The sequence below is a fragment of the Fusarium poae genome, chromosome 1 (genome assembly GCF_019609905.1).
Source record: "Fusarium poae strain DAOMC 252244 chromosome 1, whole genome shotgun sequence".
Lineage (NCBI taxonomy): Eukaryota > Fungi > Ascomycota > Sordariomycetes > Hypocreales > Nectriaceae > Fusarium > Fusarium poae.
Genome location: NC_058399.1, coordinates 3425523 through 3445155, shown reverse-complemented (window position 1 = coordinate 3445155; position 19633 = coordinate 3425523). Strand labels below are relative to the sequence as shown.

Genomic DNA, 19633 nt, shown 5'->3' with positions numbered 1-19633 from the left:
TACCGACGTTGCGAATTAGTCAGGGTTGATTAGATTTTAAGGATGATGTTTTGATGGTGTTTTGATTTCGGGAACGGAAACGAGAATGGGGACCTAAGCTCTAGCCTCCAGGCCCTTCTTTCCTATCATGGGGGCCCCGTTGTACTAAACAGGCGGTGGCTGGGGTCGCACGTCGTTGGTCGAGTTCCCGATTTTAGGCGGGTCCAAGATTCGATCTATGAGGCCCTTTTGCGCTGGGCTGAGGCCTTTGCTTTGATTTCTTTTGTAGCGTCGAGGAAGGCACGGCGACACAAGAGGTCTGGGCGTCAAATCTGATGCGATCCTCGTAAAGCTTGAATTGGATTACGTGTGTAGGGTATGCGCGGTCAAGCGGTACAGATATTAGATAGGCGAGATTCGGTTACGTGGTGGCAAGGTGTGTTGTAGATGTACGTTGTAAGAGTTAAAGAGACAAGCTCAAGGTTCAACAGCCAAGAGTGAGCGTGGTTTGTTATCGAGGGCGTTGGGACTTTAATTAAAAACTGCACTTACCTTCGTCGTAATTACTTAGAGGCCTCATTCAGGTCGCCACACATTGGTTAGCGCTGTCGTAGTTATCCACTTATTTAATCCATCGCATTGCCAGCTGGCAAGCCATCTGCAGTTAGATGAGCAACCACTTCATCACAGGCAACCAATCCGAATAGGTCTACCCTGTACAGTATTAAAAACCAAGGTTGATTCTTATCTGCAGTGTGAGTGTGTGAATGTGTGTTGAAATTGTTGGACGAACGCATAAAACACGCATTTCATTTCCGAGCCTCTATTTAATTCTGTCTCAACTGCAGACGATATTACTGTTCCGACTCAACTGACCTACCTACACAGCGGTATTAGTTTTCTTAAACTAACAGGGATCGTCTTATCATTAACCGTTGACTAAAACAATTATTGAACTTCATGTGTACACGAATAGCTCAAAGGGAGTTTTTTTTTTTTTTTTAAAAAAAAAACAAGTATTTTTTTTTTCTTTATTTCAATTTTCATTTTATCATGTTTATCTGTATATTTACTTATAAGCCTGAATATGCACACTATCTCATCTATTGTAATATGCAACAGACCTAACCAAATACTAACACCGGCATACCTCACCAATATAAACTATATCACCAACAAACAAATTAAGAAATACAACGAGTTCAAGGCCATCCATCATGTCTTATACTACAAAATACCTAAGTATGCTTTGCATTCAGTATCCGCTGACGACCTTAACCTTGACGTGCATCCCTTTAGCGGGCCGGGCCGTTACACCGCCCCGAATTTCCACATTCTTCTCGTCCATCTCCTCCGGATTCGCCAGCGAGAACTCGAAGCGACCGATCCATGCTGCTAGGAGACAAGCGAACTCTGCCTTTGCAAAACTTGATCCGATACAGCTTCGCGGCCCATGCAAGAAGGTCAGGAACGCGTAGTTGCTACTCGCTCCCCCGCTTGCGGCCTTTCGATCGGCACCGCTTTTGCTCTCTCCGCCTGCTGACAGCCACCGGTCTGGGTTGAACTGATCTGCATCTGGCCCCCAGAGATCGTGGTCGAAGTGTGTCGCCCAAGGCACTATGACAATTCTAGTACCACGGCGGATCGGCTGGCCGAGAATTGTTGTGTCATAAGCAGCATCGCGCATTGTCAATGGTACAGGTGCGTAGTATCGTAGAACTTCACTGCACACGGCGTTCAGATACGGCATGCGATCGATATCGAGGCTGGTAATATCGACATCTGAATCAACTGATGGTAAACGTTCTCGTATTTCTTCCCTGAGCCTGGTCTGAATATCGTTGTGCCGTGAGAGCATGTAGATGGCCCAAGTCATGGCTGACGCCGTTGTCTCGTGTCCAGCTGCGAGGAATGTCATGAGCTGATCTACCAGGTTCTCGTCCGTGAAGCCACCACTCTCAAGGGCCACCGAGAGGATATCGACGTCAGCCTGCTCCTTGTTGGCCATCTTTGTCTTCTTCTCCTGGATCAGGTCTCGACAAATTGCTCGAATATCGCTTGCAGCCTTGGCAATATCTTCATTTCGACGGAATGGCAGCTTGGTGATGAACTCCATGGGAATGATCATGCCAACGAAAGCTAGGATCTGGGCTTGACGGGACGGCTTAAAGATCTTGCTGTATGTTTGTGCCAGTGTGTTGTCCGGGTTCTGTATGGCACCAAAGTCTCGTCCCATCCCCGCAAGGCCGATGATGTCGAGTGTTGCTCGTGATGCCCAACCAGAGATTTCCACCTGCGTCTCTTCTTGTTGACCGAACTCTGCCATCATTGTCTGTGTCACTTCTCGAGCTTTTCGCCAGAACACCGGATACAAGTTCTTGATATGACGAAAGGCAAATGCGGGTGTCAAGTTACGGCGCTGCATCTTGTGCTCATCACCCTCAGCGAGCAAGACACCAACTCCAAGGATGCGGCCGATGGACCATCGAAAGTGACTTGGCTTTGGGAAGGCGTAGCTGTTTGTGACAAGAACCTCAGCTAATGCCTTGGGCGAGCTTACCATGACTCTCTCTTGGTTGAAGAAGCCACGGTAACATATTAACCCGTCATTCGGAATTTCAGAGGCCCTGAACGTTTCTCTGTCAGCAACCACTTTATATAACAGGACAGAACTTGAGATAAACATCCACTAACCATTGTCGCATTGGTACACCAGAGGGCTCAGCCATTATCTTTTTAGACTGCCCCATGAGCCAATGATTGCCGGATGGCCCAGGAAGATGTCGCAGTGGCGACACGAGTAACGGGTATATCCATACAGCCCAGACGACCCAGATAGCGAACCCAGCAACCCAAAGTACGGGAAAGCGACCCAGGAGCTGAGGTTTGGACCAATCGTTATGTGCCCAGGCGAGGGTCAGCGTGCTTATGGCAGAAGTCGCCGTGATAATCTCCCATGGCAGGCCCATGATTCCGCAAACCCAGGTATTTGTGCTCTGAGGTGATAGATTGGCAGTCAATTTCCGTGTATAATCGTCGAGCAAGTGCAAATACCTGTAATGGGAGAGAGTTGCGTGTCTTAACCCAGACCAAGGGAGTACGGAGACAGGGTAGTGGTATATAAGCGATTCGTCTATCTTGCATGTGGTGGGGATGCCCCGAATCTCCAAGACCGTGTGTCTGAGACTGTAGGTTCCAAGACTCGAGTCGTCAGAGACATATGAATGGATGCCACGGACTCGCAGCGCATGGCCCCGACCCGGTGGTTTACATTGCGCCGTCCCGTTCCAACTGGCATCATCGATACAATAAACAAGAGGGTCTGGTTGCGGACCTGCAAGCGCTAGTTCTATTATAGTATCGCTTGCGGAGAATGGGCCAAGCGTTTCATCTAGCCCCACGGAACGAGTTGACTAGGCTAGGAGGTGTCAGAAAACATGAGACGTGAACCAGTGGTTTAACAGCGAATTTTGGTGGAGGCGGGTCTCATGTTTTTCTGACCCCCCGAGCTAGGGTCTTGGAAACACTGTTTTGCTATGTGCAATCATTAATTTGTGAACACGCTGACTTGTGTCTTGTCTTTCATCAAAAAAACATCGCTAATTCCGCTACGGTAATAGGTCACCCGTTTAAAAACTGCAGTGATCCTCCAATCTTGCTCTTGCGCCCCATAAAAACAGTTCCAATATCCGACCGTATCCGTAAGTGCGTGGCCCAGTAACCCAGGCAAAAAGCAACCAGAAACACCTCCCAATTGTTGACCTTGTGCAATTTAAAAAAAACTTGCAGCAAACTCCACGCAAAACCGTGTTATATGCCGTCCTTATATCTGTAACGCGAGAACTCCTAGATCGCATCCGCTCAGCATGTTATCAGATGCCAGATTATGCCTTTAAAGAGTCAACAACTCTTGCGTTATTCATCCTTGTCCATCGAATGCACCCTGTGGGCAAGCTACCATCTCTGATTTGAGTGGTACGACATATCTGGTGCTGTTTCGTTGTTTCCCAGACCTTCGTACGGCGAGCCAGTCTGCATTTGCAAAGGGTTTCGAAGAGTCCTGGCTCTTGGGCGTTGGTCCTGCCCATCCTGTGAAGGATATGGAGATAGCTCTGGCAAAACCGCAGGAGGCAATTGAGTTTCTGCGCTGCGATCTTGGGCTGATGCCGACACTGCATTCGTGTCCTGGGCGTGGCCTCGTCCCCATTCCTGAGGTTGTCTTTCCACTGGCAATTGTTCAGGTTGCGGCCGAATGGAGGGTAGTTCAACAGCAGGCACAGTGGGCTGTGGGGGCATCTCCGTGGAAACTGCTCGGCTGCGGGATTCGGGAACCGGTAGAGCATTGTGTGCGTTCGAATTGTCATGGCGTGCTCTAGTTCGGCGGTGCTGGTGCTCGACGCCTTCTCTTGGTGGCGATCTTCTTGCTGCTGTTATAGCGCGAGGCGGAGAGCCATTTCGTCGGTCCGCACCTGTAGGGTGACCTCTGAGATGAGTTATCACCTCGTCTGGTAGTTGTTGAGCTGCCAGTCTGCTGAACGCATTAGATGATTGCTCAAGTGAACAACTCACAACAGAATATCTTTACGTACCCGGGAGGAGCATTGTGGCCTCTAGACCTCATGAGGTTCATGAATGCCCTAGCAGAATTGCCGCTCTGTGTCTTTGGTTCCGCATGAAGCTTGTCTCGACAGTAGGGACAGCTATCCGAGTCTTCGAACCATTTCTTGATGCAATGGTCACCAAAAATGTGTCCGCATTTGGGCAAGCGAAGAGGGGCTTCTTTAACACCCTCAGGAGTCTCGACACAATAGTCATTATAGCAGATAACGCAATCTGGAAATTATCAGCCTTCATTTCAGCTCGAACACAGGCCATTTCTTACTTCTGTCTGCTTCCGGTAACTCTTCAAGCTCAATACTCTGAAGTGATCGGAGTGTCATCTTGGAAGCCACCATCTTTGTCGACACGGAGCCTCTTGCGAGTTGCATTTGCCGAATAAAGCCTTCGTCCGACTCTGGAGAGGAATCCGAGCTACCTGGACTGTGGACTACATAGTCAGGAGGGCCATAGTATCCTTCGTCATCGTCTTCACGCCCGACTTCTGTCGTCATTGCGCGTGATGAGGCTGGCCTACGCGGTCGCGGATGAGATCTGCGGTACCCAGTCGATGGAGGGGCGGGCCCTAGAGGGAAACATTAGCATCTGCAAGCCATGCACAAAACAAACAGAGCTTCGCAAAGCCGCCACCTGGTGTTACTGGAAGGAAGCATCGGCGTATTGACAACAGAAGGGGACTTACTGTTAGGAGAAGGAATACCACCAAAACCCCTAGTTGTTATGGAGGCAGCCGAAAAATGACTTCGTCTTGATGTTGGGTAATATGGAAGAGGCGGTTGGGGGGCTGGTGCAAAGTTTGAAAAGTATGGGTTGCTATAGCTGTGGGCAACGTTTGCTCCAGAATCGGGATATGCGTAATTTGGGCGATGCATTGAATTGGCTTCTGGGCCCGGCATAGGTGACTGCCAGTCTATGTGTGTACCACCTGGGATTTGATTTGCGAAAGCTGCATCATGGCTGTGATTGCCAATGCTTGCAGGTACTGGCGGAACGGTAAGCGGCATGCTGCTGCGATACGACTGAGGATGGCCACCTAACCGTGGTGATATTGGCCCATGCATACTGCCAGAAAATGGACCAGAAGGGGGCAGACCTTGAAGAGGTGGTAACATAGCCGCATGATGGCTATAGGGATCCGGGCCAGAGCTGGGCGGAGGTAATCCAACTTGGTGTGAATAGATGTGAGGCAGGCTCGGGGTTTGTGCTTGCCATGGATAGGGACCTGAGTTCTGTGACTGCGGATGGGATGCCCAATAAGTAGAGGCAGAATGCACTGGATCATAATGGCCGTTGGACCGGTGGTGACCATTTGGTGCGATATAATCCATGGGCTCCATCACGGGCAAACTGGTCTAGATCTGACGCGATGCCGACCTATTCTCGGTTTACTGATGGGGCAAGTCGCTCGCAGAACACAGGCCCACCTGCAGCTTATTGAAGCTGCAAAGATGAGGAGTATCGCGGTGGGCAGGTTCGGCTTTGCCAGATCTTGAACAGCACGAAGTTTGAGAGAGAAAAGGTTGGCGGAGGACTGATTGCACAAAGGTCCACGTAAGAGATGGATGGGTATGTGTATTCGTATTATATCAGTGTTGGACTAGTACTATTGGTAGCACGCTGCAGTCACAGAGCGGTGATCGGGGGACGCAGAAAGGTTGTGGTCATGAGACCATAGCACCCCGGACGCCGAGGCAAGGCAAGCAGACGGATAGTCAGTCTTTGAAGAGACGAGTGAGACTGAGGGTCAGAATCAGTGTTAGAGTAAGAGTGGGAATGAGAGCAAGGGCCAGCGATCGAAAAGTTGGCCGTTGAGGAAGCTAGAGAAGGCGATAGAGCGTGAGAGCGGCTAGGTGTGAGTGTGGCTATCGGTCTGAATGCGTATGATTTGATTGATGATGATGAGGGGCAATCGACTGTTCGTTGTCGGATATTTGCGATAACGCCGATGACGACGTAGTTTCAACTCTAGCGGCGGCGTACTGCGACGATACGATGATGAGGCGGGGGTTTGTCTGGCAATTGTGCGGAAGTGCGTTTGCGTCGTCAAAGTCAACCACAGGGTGAGTGAGAGTAGAAGAGGGGAAGAGAAGAAAAAGAAGTCGAAAGATACAGAGGGAGGATATGGCAATAATATGGTGCGGAAGACAGAAGAGTTCCGGTAAGAGACAAGTAAAGAATAAAGCGAATGCCACGTCTTGTGCGGAAAAAGAGACGAGGCGAGACGAGACGAGACCAGACTCCCTACAGTGACCAGGACCAGGGAATAGACGGGCGGGCAAGTGGTGATGTTGTGGGTTGATTCCAGGGACAGGTCAAGACAAGCCGGCTTGGTTGGGGTGGAATTAAAATGTACGGCAGGTGAGTTGGTTGGCAATGGGCTAGGTAAGCTACCTACCGTGCGATGCGGTGCAGTGATGGAAGGTACGATATGGCGTCTTTGTCAGTGTCTTGCACAAGCTGGTTTTGTCAAGTCCCGGCTACGGCAAGTAAGGGAAAGAGGCCGATCTGGGTTGAACCTGCCTACTAATTATGATACGGTCTAGAGTATTGTGTTGAGTTGAGTCACGGCACAAGACAAAGGGTAGGTAGAGAAGACAGGATACAAGTGTAATTGATTCATAAAAAGGCTCTCACCACCATTGCTTTGCTGAGACACGGCTTTATTAATCATAAAAGTCAAAGGTGGAGATGAGATGGGAGGAGAGGAGAGAGGCAGTATTGTAAAAGTGCAGATGCAGGACTGGACAAATGCAGGCAGGTAGGATATTGGAAGTACCCGGAAAACCCCTAAGAAAACAGACGAAATGACATTAAGTGGAAGCTCGGCTTCAATGGTCGACGTTTGCAGGCGTACGGGGCGTCTCGATGGTGTAGCATACTTTAGCACTCAGGTAGCAGGTAATAAAATGAATGCCTGGCCTCACTTGGCTAAGGACGGCACAAGTCACAATACAGGTCAGATTGAGTCTACCGGAAGGGGTGCCTGTAAGAGAGGGGAAAGAAAAAGAGAGGGAGAAAGCCTTGTCTCCCCCCATCCTGGCGCATTTGTTTAACTCCAGAGAGGGGGAAAAGACAGGAAGAACAAGCGTAAGAAACCCTGGCAAATACATACCATAGCCGGGCATGTTGCATTGTTGGCAGTCGGGCAGTCGCAAGTCGGCGGATGGATATGATGATCAGATTTTCACTTGCATTACATTCAACAACTCAAAGTGTGCCGAAAGGCCGACCGCCGGGCCCCTTGTAGTTTGAGTTAGTAGTAAGAAAGTTATCAATGCGGGACTGCAAGGGAATGATTGACGAACCGAACTAAACAGGATGGCGGAGTTATGGTAAGCGCAATGGCCGAGAATGGATCATCGGGAACGAGTATCAGCAAACAAATGCACTCATCCGGAGAATGGGGGACTTGGATAGGTGCAAGCAAAAGAAATAAATAGTAACAAATGAACAAAAGTTGTACAGGTATGTTTGCATTAGTATAAACAACAGACAAAGCATCGCGTTCGACTCTGATTATGAATAAAAAAAAAGACATCCCACTTGGCTATCCCACTACTACTCTATTCGTACAGAGTATAGGACCTCCACTTCCAAGAACGCAACAAGCCGACCCAAAAGGAGTCATTTCTGATTCATGCCCATAGTTGTGGTCATGTGCAAGCAAAAGTCTAACCGCCAACTCAGCTGCATGCGCAAGAAAGAGGACGGGAAAAAAAAGGTCAATGCCCGAGACGACCGACAACGCAACAGTCACTTTAAACCAGTCCATGAAATAATACTCCATAGTCCAGGCCCAAGCCGGCGCGACCCTCAATGGTCAAGGATCATCGATCAAGCCAGCGCACTGAGAAGTTAGAACCTAGAATAGCTTATGGCTTAAGCCCAATGGTCACTGACATTTTATTTTCTACGTAGTTTCGGCGTGCACATGATGCGAAGACGCCGCAGAAGCCATGATGGATGGATGTCATGGTCAAGGCTCATTATTGGACTGGAACATAACCGTCCAAGCATGGAGTTAACTTTAGGTTGGCGGCATGTGTGGGCCTGAGTTCTTAGGTGACTCCACAGTGGAAGGCCGCTGGAATAGCTCCGTTGTATCGCTCAACTTACTACCTGGTAAGTACTGAGGCCAATTGCTTGCTGAACAAACTCTCAGTCACGATTGCGATGATGGCGTCCCCCCTGTGATGGTACTATGGACTCCATCTGATCATGTCAAGTACTAAGTCAAACATAGTATAGAAAAAGAACACTCTCCACTTATCTCAATTATAGTCTCTCAGTCTCGGCAACGATCATATAGGTACGCAGCACCTGAAGTGCCTATCATATATCAGAAAATGCTATACAAGAGGGGTCATCAAGGCAATACAAAAAGGTTAAATTTATCAAAATACGTAGAGTCGACATATGGTGTCTTGCAGTGTCAGGCCTCAGCCAGTTACGTAGAATCATGATTCTTACTAGAAACATGATCCATCATGTGAGCGTCCACCGCATCACATCACATTACCTACCTATGATAGCACAACACACGAGTCCACATATAGCAATACCAAGTATAAGAATCTAACACTCTATAGTTATGTCTCTTAGGTTTAATATGAGGGCGAGTGACCGCCGAAACCCGATTACGAAAAGTCATAGTTTGAACCCAACCTAACCGTCGTCAACCTTGCGTTCCTCTGAATCCTCACAAAAACCATTCAAGTCTAGCCGTAGGCATTCAATATGTCGCTCGGTACAACAAGCAGGAAACCTACATGGCCACAAAAGAAGGGTCCTACCCATCTACTGACCTATCCAAATGTAGTGATGCCTCTTTTTCACCCAAGTCCGACCGCATCGTTACGCAAAATACATCATAATAAAGAAAAAGCCCGATGACATGTCGTTGACAGCCTGCCGATCATGAAATCACATGGCATTGGCTTCCGTTTACGAACTCTCCTGCATTGACTGAGAGGGATAGTTGCTCGGCCCGGATATCCATGAGTAAATAATTATATATCTAAGTACACATGCTTCCTTGACGGCACAGCCGAGCGGATACCTACCGCAATGGCAAACACAACACAGCACAGCATGAAAGAACCTACATAAATAAAATATTCTCTGGCAATCGACATTACTACTTTAAACAGCCACCGTGTAATTTCCACCTTGCAGATAGTACGAATACTTGAGCAATCCGTCCGAACAAGCGACAAAGTGGCTCAGTAATTACCCGAAACTCTGTCTTTGAACGCACACAACATGGATAAGCATTTTGAGATACGAGTGTTGTGTTCACGGCAAGTTTACTATTTTCATTATTTCACAGGTTAACAAATTGTAGCAACAAAATCTACAATCATGATATAGCTAGTATCTGGTTTACGCACTTTTCAACTTGCTTATCCACAACTTGATCGAATTTACAATACCCGTGCCATTAGCATGTCTGCTGATCACTTAAATTCTCAACAATGCAACCACTTTAATCTACAAAACAAACCAATTCAAGTGTAATTAGAGCCTCAGACGTCGGCTTGATTCTTGTTTAGATGTCATTGGAGCACCCACTAGTCAATGGGATCGGCAACAAGTCAAACTCGAGGATGCCGAAAATATCGTCACACGCAAACATTTCATTCGTCGCCTCCCTTGGTCAAATATCATTGACAGCCGTGCACACTCGGAGCTGGCTCATTTTGGAATCTTTGTGCTTATTTCCTATTCTAGGTCTTTGCCCGGACTCGGCTCAATAGCTGGGAACAGCGCACAGCTGGTACATAAATGGCCATCCCCCAGGCACGACATGTAGGAGGGAGCGGGAAAGCATTCGTCAATGCAGAAGCCCTGTGATTATTTACCAAGCTCGGAAACAGGCTTTGTATTCCCTACCTTGTCTCATGGCGAGATAAGGCCTCATTGCTATACCGGACGAGATTAGCCGCTACATGTCTTCGTTACACGCCTCGCCAATGCAAGAGACAGATGATATTGCCAGAAGATGCAGAACACTCGCCACTAGGCCATTCGCCACGGCTCACAACGGCTTCCGTCCGGTCCAGGTTGTTTGTGCATGCTGCAAGCACACGCCTATACCTCCACCAGCACCTCGGAGAAGGTAACACTGCAGATAGGACTCATTTCATTCCAAGTCCAACACATAGAGATCTGGCCACAAGATGTTTGCTTACAACAAAGTATCCGCATCCTGTTTTCATTTCTTGGGCAAGCGATACTTTCCGCCAGCTAGCTCCAACTTATTCTCCGCCACCTTTTCTGCCAGAAATTCTTGCAGTTCCTCATTAGTCCACGAACAGCCATCGGGAATTAATATCTTCATCATCATCAACATCTGACCAAGCGGCATAGTTGGTGCCGAGTTTGTCAACATGCCCACGATAAACTGCCAGTACACGGTACGCCGCTCCTGTTCCTTTGAATCGATCTTGGGTTTGCGTGGAGACGGTCGGCCACCGTCAACATCTGGACTATCGTTGAGCGAATCTGGTTCTCCTGCTTCGTTCGCGTCGTCAAGTCGCTCCAACACCATGTAGGTTCGATTACCGATATCACGAATCATTTTCTTAGAGACCCAGAATTTGAGGGCAAGCCCAAGAAGATCTTCATCGATCATGAGTTGCTGCCATATCCCGTCAAAAGTCCGCTGTGTAGGACCAGGCCCGCCTTCATTGTTTTCATCCTGAAATGCGTAGATGACTGCAGCTTCGTATGTCTTGCATTCGAGCTCCACCGACCGATCTTCAAAGTCGAGTTTGACGGTTGCCGAGCCCAGCTGGTCCAGCCAATTGAGCTTACGTGATGTCTTGAGCCGTTCGAACCCTTGCTCATATCTCTTTTGCATTTCTGTGACAGGCGCCGGTACTGTGAACGGTTCCTTGGGCAGACTAGGCCAGAATAATCGTGATAGGATCTTGGAATGGTACACGGGTGCCCCGGGGTCGTCCAGAGTTTGTCGGATGTTCTTGCCCAGGACCGCATCAACTCTCTTCGAGTCTTGGATATCCTTCATCATGACATCGCAGTTTTGTAGAGCACTCTCACCAAACCGCTTCTTGAGAAGGCTCAATACCTTTGTCTCTTGTAAAAAGGTTGTCTGATCTGAGAGGAGTCGTTCCGCAATAATGAGCTGGAACTCTTTGATGAAGATGTCCTGAGAACCAAGTGCATTAATGAGAGTACCAATAACGTCCTCATTTCTTGGCCTCTTGTAGTTAACACCCGCGTCCACGGGGTCAGGAACCCAGGTCATGTCATTCCAATCAAGATCCTCGTCCTCAACCTGGCGCCGCTGTTGTTGGGACGCCACATTAAGCAGTACTGCTAGCTCCGCCAAGTTTGCTTTCCCTTCTCCTGTATCAGCATCACTGGGGTTGGACAACAGGCCACCAACAACAATTCTAATAGCATCGTCCCTTTGGCAGAGATACAGCTGTAGAGCGTGAACGACACGGTCAAGGAGGACTTTAGAATGGTCCAAGGCGTGGAATGTACGGATCATGGAGATGTATGTTTGAAGGATATCGGAAGTCGACCTGCCAGGATGAAGAAGCCGCTTTTGTAGAGCCGCGGAGAATGCGTCAGTCAGTTGTAGACGGCGTTGTGGTGTTGTGACGGCGAGGCGAAGATCCTCGAGGCCACCTCTGCTCTCAGGCCAGTTCAATGCGATGTCAAAGAGTTCCTGGATTCGCAGCGTTGCAAGGCGTCCTATCGCGATATTCTTCCAACACTCTACGTCACTCCATGCGATATGCGTTTCGAGGCGGCTAAAGACTTCGACAGCAAGACGCCCATATTGGTTCTCGACCCATTCTGAAAGATGACCCAGACAACCAAAAGAAATGCTAGCGGATGGTGCGGCCGACTGCTCTGGCACTCCCCAAACCCCCGAGTACGATATTCGGATAAAGTCTTTCATGCTGGCATCCATAATTTCTGCAAACAGGACCTGGAATTTCTCTCCCACTAGGCCAACGTTTTTCAGAGATTCCAAGAGACCCAACAACTCTTTGCGAGCTGCCGAGCTATCCCCTTGTGACTCTAAGCATGATTTAGATCCGTCATAACGCTTGCCTGTGCCAAGATTCAGACGGATAAGACGTCGTAGGACACCGGCCAGAGCATCCGTCAGGCCTTGATTTAGAGAATTGCCTATGATAGCATGCAGGTCTCGACGGAATTTTGAGAATGCTGCGTTTGAGGAAGCCTCATCTTCATAGCCTTGTACGATGAGAGTCAACCCCCAGTGATACTGTCTATGAGCTGCCTCAAGGGTTGAGATGCTCGAAAGCAAAACTTGGGTCTGATCGCCCTGACTGGCGCAGGCGGCCAGCAGTGGCATAACATGGTGAACAAAGTGTTGGCGTACTTGGTGCGTATGCCATAGTAGAATATCTTCTGTTTGAGTCGCCCCAGGCAATGAGCGGCCAGAGTAGAGAAGCAGAGCGATAGAATCACGAACACCCGAGTCAACCTCTTGCGACTCTGGTGGTAAGGTCCCAAAGGAATCTTCCACGGCCACTGAAGTCGGCAACTGTATCTTGGAAGTGACGATATGCCATGCCCGATCCCACCTCACTTGATCATCAGCATGATGCAGAGCTTCATGAAAGAGTGGCGGCGGTGGTGGTGGGGGAGGAGCATGTTGAGATGACGACGCGTGGGGACCTCCAAAAGCAGCGCCCTGATCCGTGAAGGTAGCGATGGGCGTTGATTGAGGCGTGGGCGATGAAACGTCGGTCTGAAAAACGGATCTAAAGACCTTTTGCTTGCGGGCTCGATATCTCGACGCTGTCATGGCCATTGTCGTATAGTAGAGTGTGGTCTAGGCAGGGGGTGAGAATGTCAACAAAAGACTTATTTTGGTTGTTGCTAGCGCGTGCGAAAGATGAAAAAACTGGTGATAGTTTGCACCAGGTAACTGCCGTTTACGTAACGTGTGCTTACCGGGAGTGGAGGTATGACGGGCCGCGCTTACTTTTTCGACGGTTGGAGGGCCCACCCAATCAAAATTGAGGCGGCCGACTCACTTACACGATTTACCTTGTTGAGGTTGAAGGATCCAGTAGAACGAACTGTCTAACCGGATCGAATCAGTGGCCATAGACTACTAACCTAGACGTACGAGGCAGTGCCGATGCTTTTTCTCTCTTTCGTCTGCTACATACAGTTGTTTACTGTGTTTCAGATAAGCTAAACACCACTGGGCGTTTCATCAGCTAGCGTTTTGACTGGAGCTGGAGCCAACCAACAAGTTTATCATCGAATCTTACTAGGACCAGATGGCTTCTAGAGATTGACTTTGATGTCGGCAGTTTGATGTCAGATCTTCATGTTTGGTCCGTGGCCCCACAACGAAGAGTTTAAGATTGAAGTACGTGCGAAGAGTAAGGCAGACTGGCACTTACTGACTGCTAACATATGTGCCGAGTTTCATCAGAACTCAGCCACAAAGGATTAAATATATATCAAAGTTCAGGGATGGTTTTGAGTACCATCCCTGGTGTTGCTGAGGAGGAGAAGCATATACAGATCACATCCCGGTTAGGGAGGAATAAGCTAAGCATTCTTATCAGGGGCATAATTTTGGCGAAAGTGTAATCATGTCCGACTCGGCCGATGGACTTCAATCGTCCGGCTCCGAAGGATAAGGACAGGACAGGACAGGACAGGCAATCGTCGTGGATCTTCCACGGATTAAGACCTCCAGCCGAGATCGCCTCGTCTACCTCATTGGCCGAGACGTACAGTAACAAATCGCGGCTCTGAACATGGTTCGATACATAAAGAATACTGGGATGCTACTTGTTGGAGTGCTCATCCTTACTTGACCGTATAGACTTAAACCCAACCCAGCTATTAGACTATCCGGATGGAGCAGGCCTAAACGATCCGGTCGGACAATAGAAAAGCGAGCGATCTTTTCGCTAGTTAGCTTTGTCCTGTTTTGCTTGGCGTTGACGAGTCGGCTTAGCAGAAGTTCAGGCAGTTCATACGGGTCGGGGAAATTAGCCTGCTACTTTACGCTTATGGTGTAAGATCATAACGGACTTTGCCGTTTAGTCTAATATCATTCAAACTAATTAGTCCACTTGGGTTCGCCGAGACAGCATGTTAAAGGAAAGGCGTACGGTCTGGGTAATCCTTATTCTCCCGTATGCATGTATTTGCGTCAAATAGGTAACTGCGAATAAGGAAGAAAATGATATTTTATTGACTGAAATTTCCAGTCCGTCAGAATCTCGGGATCCCCAGAACCTGGAAACCCCCTATGCTGGTTCGTTGTTTGTTGTCTATGTACCTGCATCAGGATGGTTGGCAAAGAAAGGGAAAACGCGGGAACAACTCCTATTCTCGCTCGCTAACTCCGTGCAATTACCCTTATCGATACTAGTCTACGCATAGTTATCCACCTCCGCGTTTAGATTATATTATTCTGAACTGGACGTTATTAAATCCTGGCTCTCCCAGCCCTATCCAGAGTTGTTATGCCTTGCCATTGCTTGGGGTAACATTCTGCAACGGTTCATGTCTGACCTTGATCCTTCAAACATTTCCTGCTGTGCCCTATCACTCATGGCACCTGTATCATGGTTAATTCCCTTTTGCCAAAAAAGCAAACCAGTGAGATTCAGCCTAGGAAAACCGGGTTATAGCATGATGGCAACGCTCAAGTTGTCAAGGATGGAGCGGTTTGAACGTGTTCTTTTGGTGTGTACAAAGCTGTAACCGTAGGGAGCTATCCGAAAAAGGAAGGAAACATGGCCTGATGAGTTTTGACTCTGAGTCTTTTGATCAAATATTGACGACGATCTGATCCACTGTGACACTTGGCGGTTGACCCATCGACGTGGTCACGCACGGTTTCGATTGCTGCATCCATCACCACAGGTGAAGGACCACGTCGATGCACACATGTGTACTGTAGAGTAAGACAAAAGAAACGATAGAGTAACATTGGCATTATCCAATGTTACAATAATAATGTCATTAGGGGCTGTGGCGTCGTAGATATATGAGTAGATAAATATTCTCGAAGTTCCTGACAATATGTCGATTTTCCAGTTACTCTAGACATAGCGAGTAACGATTTGTAATTTATGAATTGCTTAGAGCCTTGGAGATGCAAATATCGCTCTTGCATTGGAACTGTCCCGACTGTGAGGATACTGAGAGAACATCCTTACACTCGGGAGAAAAGTACCTGATTTCCCCACTGTAATTTAGCCCTACCCATTAAGTCCTACTGCTATCGACAACGGAAGGGGCTCTATCCGTACCAACTAACTTAGTAACCTGAGAGCCAATTGCCTCGCCTATCCTAGTTAAAACAACCAAGTGGACGTTGAGAGAATAAAGTATTGGAGTCTTGTTCCGATTCATTCCCAGTCTATTTCCCTTAATCGCATCCGTCGTGGGCGTTGGTGCTGATGCTTATGTTTCCAGGCAGGGTACTGCAAGTTTAGACTCAACTCAGCTTGTACCAGAAACTGAGTTTGCGTGTTCCAGAAACCATGTGGCTGCCACTTTACCCCCCGTTTCATGAGAAGATCCCATGCAATGCACATGCCAATGTCCATACCAATGCCAATGCCATGGTAATCCGACTGTATGCCGTGGGGGTGCACCAGCGATGACATTCTCTCTTCTCATGCCATAGGGGTGGCTATATCAAGCGAGGGAGAAGATGAGAGCCCACCCCACGCACGCAACAAAGGACAGGGGATGGGGAACAGGGGGCGCTTCTTTCATTTCCATGGGTCGCTTGTCCTGACTGAGACAAAGCCTGAGCCCTGCTGGGCGGACGATAGTGGTTGCGCCGGTCGGCCGTTGAGACCGACTCGATCCGAGCTGCCATTCGTCGACTAACGCCGGGGGGACGTTGCAAATCTTCCGTCTTTTCGTCCAAGTCTGTTTTCGGGGGTCCTTTTTTTCGGGGCCGAGGCGGGATCGGATACGGGCCTACGGTCTAATATCTCTACCGGTTCCTGAGAACCATGTCAACCAATGTGCACATCCATATCAGCAACTCTTTCCTCTGCGCCTCTCTCTAACTCGACTCGCTCATTTGCATGGTCACGATGCGTTGCAGTCCCTGAAGATATCTGTAAATAGAACAAATCGACATCAAAGTGGCAGTACTAATCCTACCGTCTTATATCACTCATTTACAACCCACATTCCCTACTATTTTTGCAGCGCGGCTGTGCTGCCAACCCAACCAGGTAAATCGTTAATTAGCTTACTAACTTCCTTGGAGCTAGTTAGACGTGGCAGGGATTGACTTGAGTGCCGCGACGATCATTTTCTTTCCACTCGAATGGCTTCCCTTTCCCAGCAGTCTGGGGCATCCCCCTCCCTGGACCACCAGCCTGTTTCAAACCAGTCCTCTCGTTCGATTCTTGCATGCTCAATTTGCCCAGCCAGTCCTCAAGTCTAGTTTCACTGTAACATCAACCACGTAGTGAACTGCCAGAAAGAGTACATACCATGACCCAGCACGGAACAGACTTGCAAGTCTTGACGCTAAAATGATGTCCAACTGCTTACATACAATCGTGCTATGCTCTAATTTAGCATGACCCTTAACAAGCACAACCTAACAAGTGCCCCCTAGCTGTAAGTTCGGCGAACCTCACAGCAACAGCCAAGCCCCCATTCGTCCGTGTCAGAATCTCAAGTTTCATGGCATAAACTTTGTTGTAGACAGGCCTGCAATATTGCGAGCTCTTTCTATTGTACCGAGAAATAATTGTTACATAGAAGTGTAGAAACAAGAAATACAACAAAACTCCATGACAACCAACCTCTTATAGGGTATTGGTGAAAAGAAGGAGCACCAGATTTTGCTCAAAATAGACTCCGTAACCAATATGCTCCAGAGGCAATCCAATGTTTGCATGTCCTTGCCTCAACAGACATCCGTCCCAACGTGCTTCATGATGCATACCATTCCTGGTCGCCCTGCACCAGTTGACAACAACACCAGCCATCCCATCTAGGTTTATTGTGAGATCGAACCCCGAGGCTAAAAATCATTCCGTATATCCCCCAAAAGCCTTCTAGTCAGTGACCAAAAATAAGTAACGCCGATCCGCCAAACACCACTGCTGATGACTGCAGTCTTTAGTAAATAATAAGCAACCAACGCCCGATGTTGCTCAGTTTGAGGCTGAGCTTCCAAATTTTGAAGTAATAGCACCAGGCATTCTCCCGACGGTTTTGTAAGCAGATGCCTTACGAGTTTCGTCGGCCTTTACACTTGTCATGGAGGAGATGTCCGTTTCGTGCAGTAGTTCTTGTAAACTCGGCTCCGCAGTTGGGGCATGATGCTTTGGCGGCCTGTCCGGATTTCTCTCGCTGGTGGCGTAATAAGTTGCTAAAGGTTGAAAATTGTCGCCCATTGCACCCATGTTCCCAGCATCGTGGCTTCGGTCGGCTTTGCACCACTCTCACATGTCCCGCGTCTTGCGAGTTTGCGCTTCCGGGACCCATAACGGCTGGCAGCTGATACATGAAACCGACGTCCTGGCCAACAGGTGCTGGCGGTGATCGAGCACTTTCTTGAGTTAGATACGATTATTAACATGTGAAGATTAGAAGCATACCTATATTGATTTGCTCCGGCATAAACAGATGCATAATCCACAGGCATATTATAGTTGGGTTGTCTATCGCAGATTAGCATGGTCCGGGCGCCGCCCTATATATGCAGGGGTCTTACAAGCTTTGTGGGTAAGTGGTAGGGTATACCGGCGCTGAAGGAGGTTGCTGGTCTTCGAGGGTCGGGCTGTAAGACTGCAGGTATGTCGAACTGCTCATTGAAGTTGGGGTGTCGCTCATGAGGGTTACGGGTGCAGGGGCGGTGGTATAAGCTGGGATGCTCATGGTGGCCGTCGTACTGGGTAGTCCCATTGCTGAAGAGGAAGAGTCGGCATAGGAGTTGCTGTTGGCACGGCGCATTCTGTTCACAAGCCTCGAGTCCCGACGTGCCCTGTCTGATTGTCGTTTTACTTCTCGCTGGTCCGTCGAAAGAGAGAATCGAGGGGGGCTCGATGTAACTGATCTTGACTGTGGGGAAACATGTCCCATCGAAGACAGCCCAGGGCTCAACAAGCTACTTCCAGAAGCACTTGATTCAAGAGGACCTGTAAAGCTGTCAGTGTTTTGTGGATGAGATCAAGGTGCATGTTACAAACCTGGCCATGTGAAAGCTGATCTTGGTCCCATGGTGAAAGCAGGGTCGAACTGAATCGCAACAGTACTTGATAGACAATGTTAGCACCTGTCTTAGTGTCAAGGTGTATAATGATAGTACCTCATGCTGGCTGATCTTCCTGACGGACGGCAATCTGATGTTAAATGGTGGTGGCTCTGGTGTGAATGGGGAAGAGATGGCCTGGACCCCTCTTGCAGTTGGTCTGAATGGTTCCACGTTGAGTCAACACCGGTTGAAGCCAACGTAGGAAACTGAGAATATGATTGAGAGGCAGGTGTGGGTAAATAAGAAGACTCGGCGCTTGACGTGTCGAGGTAGGGGGTGGGTGATGAGTAATGGTTTGGCGAGGAAACCGAAGGTTGGTGGGATAGCCCAAGTGTGTGAGTCTGTGGCGAGGTACTGATATTCGAGCCAAGTACAAACTCTCCGCTAACAGAGACCTGACTACAGACAATAGATCTGGCGGGCGGTGAGCTCATGTTGTCACAGTTTCCTTCTGTTGAGGTCGAGTCCATCTTGACTGAGGATGGAGGGGACGGGGGAAGGTAAAGAAACTCGGATTGAGACATACGGAAAAGCGAGAAGCTATGAAGCCGATGATAAAGGATTTGAGTGTTGTTGATGTGAGGCGCCGATGCGATTAATAAGTGTGAGCTGGGCAAGGGATCGGGGATTATAAGAATGCCTTGTGTAGTTGTTTAGGATCAAGAAAGTATCGAAGCTTGGTTTTGAACGTTGATCTATCTATGGAGCTCTGAGCCCCAAACACGACCAGGGACAGGATGCCGACTTATATGAAGA

At 48.6% G+C, this 19633-nt stretch overlaps 4 protein-coding genes across 4 annotated transcripts; all 4 read right to left on the bottom strand.

Moving 5' to 3' along the window:
* Positions 1-1234: 1234 nt before the first annotated feature.
* FPOAC1_001136 (uncharacterized protein) lies at positions 1235-2542 on the bottom strand (the record flags this gene model as incomplete). The annotated part of the gene is made up of 1 exon (XM_044845742.1): positions 1235-2542. The coding sequence occupies one exon, from the start codon at positions 2540-2542 to the stop codon at positions 1235-1237; it is 1308 nt and encodes a 435-aa protein (XP_044711658.1).
* A 1391-nt stretch (positions 2543-3933) lies between these two features.
* FPOAC1_001135 (uncharacterized protein) lies at positions 3934-5600 on the bottom strand (the record flags this gene model as incomplete). The annotated part of the gene is made up of 4 exons (XM_044845741.1): positions 3934-4507; positions 4569-4812; positions 4862-5161; positions 5279-5600. 4 exons carry the CDS (start codon positions 5598-5600, stop codon positions 3934-3936), a joined length of 1440 nt encoding a protein of 479 aa, XP_044711657.1.
* Positions 5601-10810: 5210 nt separating this feature from the next.
* FPOAC1_001134 (uncharacterized protein) lies at positions 10811-13417 on the bottom strand (the record flags this gene model as incomplete). The annotated part of the gene is made up of 1 exon (XM_044845740.1): positions 10811-13417. The coding sequence occupies one exon, from the start codon at positions 13415-13417 to the stop codon at positions 10811-10813; it is 2607 nt and encodes an 868-aa protein (XP_044711656.1).
* Positions 13418-17850: 4433 nt separating this feature from the next.
* FPOAC1_001133 (uncharacterized protein) lies at positions 17851-18936 on the bottom strand (the record flags this gene model as incomplete). Its single annotated transcript, XM_044845739.1, has 5 exons — positions 17851-18172; positions 18222-18284; positions 18338-18761; positions 18813-18877; positions 18932-18936. The coding sequence occupies 5 exons, from the start codon at positions 18934-18936 to the stop codon at positions 17851-17853; spliced, it is 879 nt and encodes a 292-aa protein (XP_044711655.1).
* Between the last annotated feature and the right edge of the window lie 697 nt (positions 18937-19633).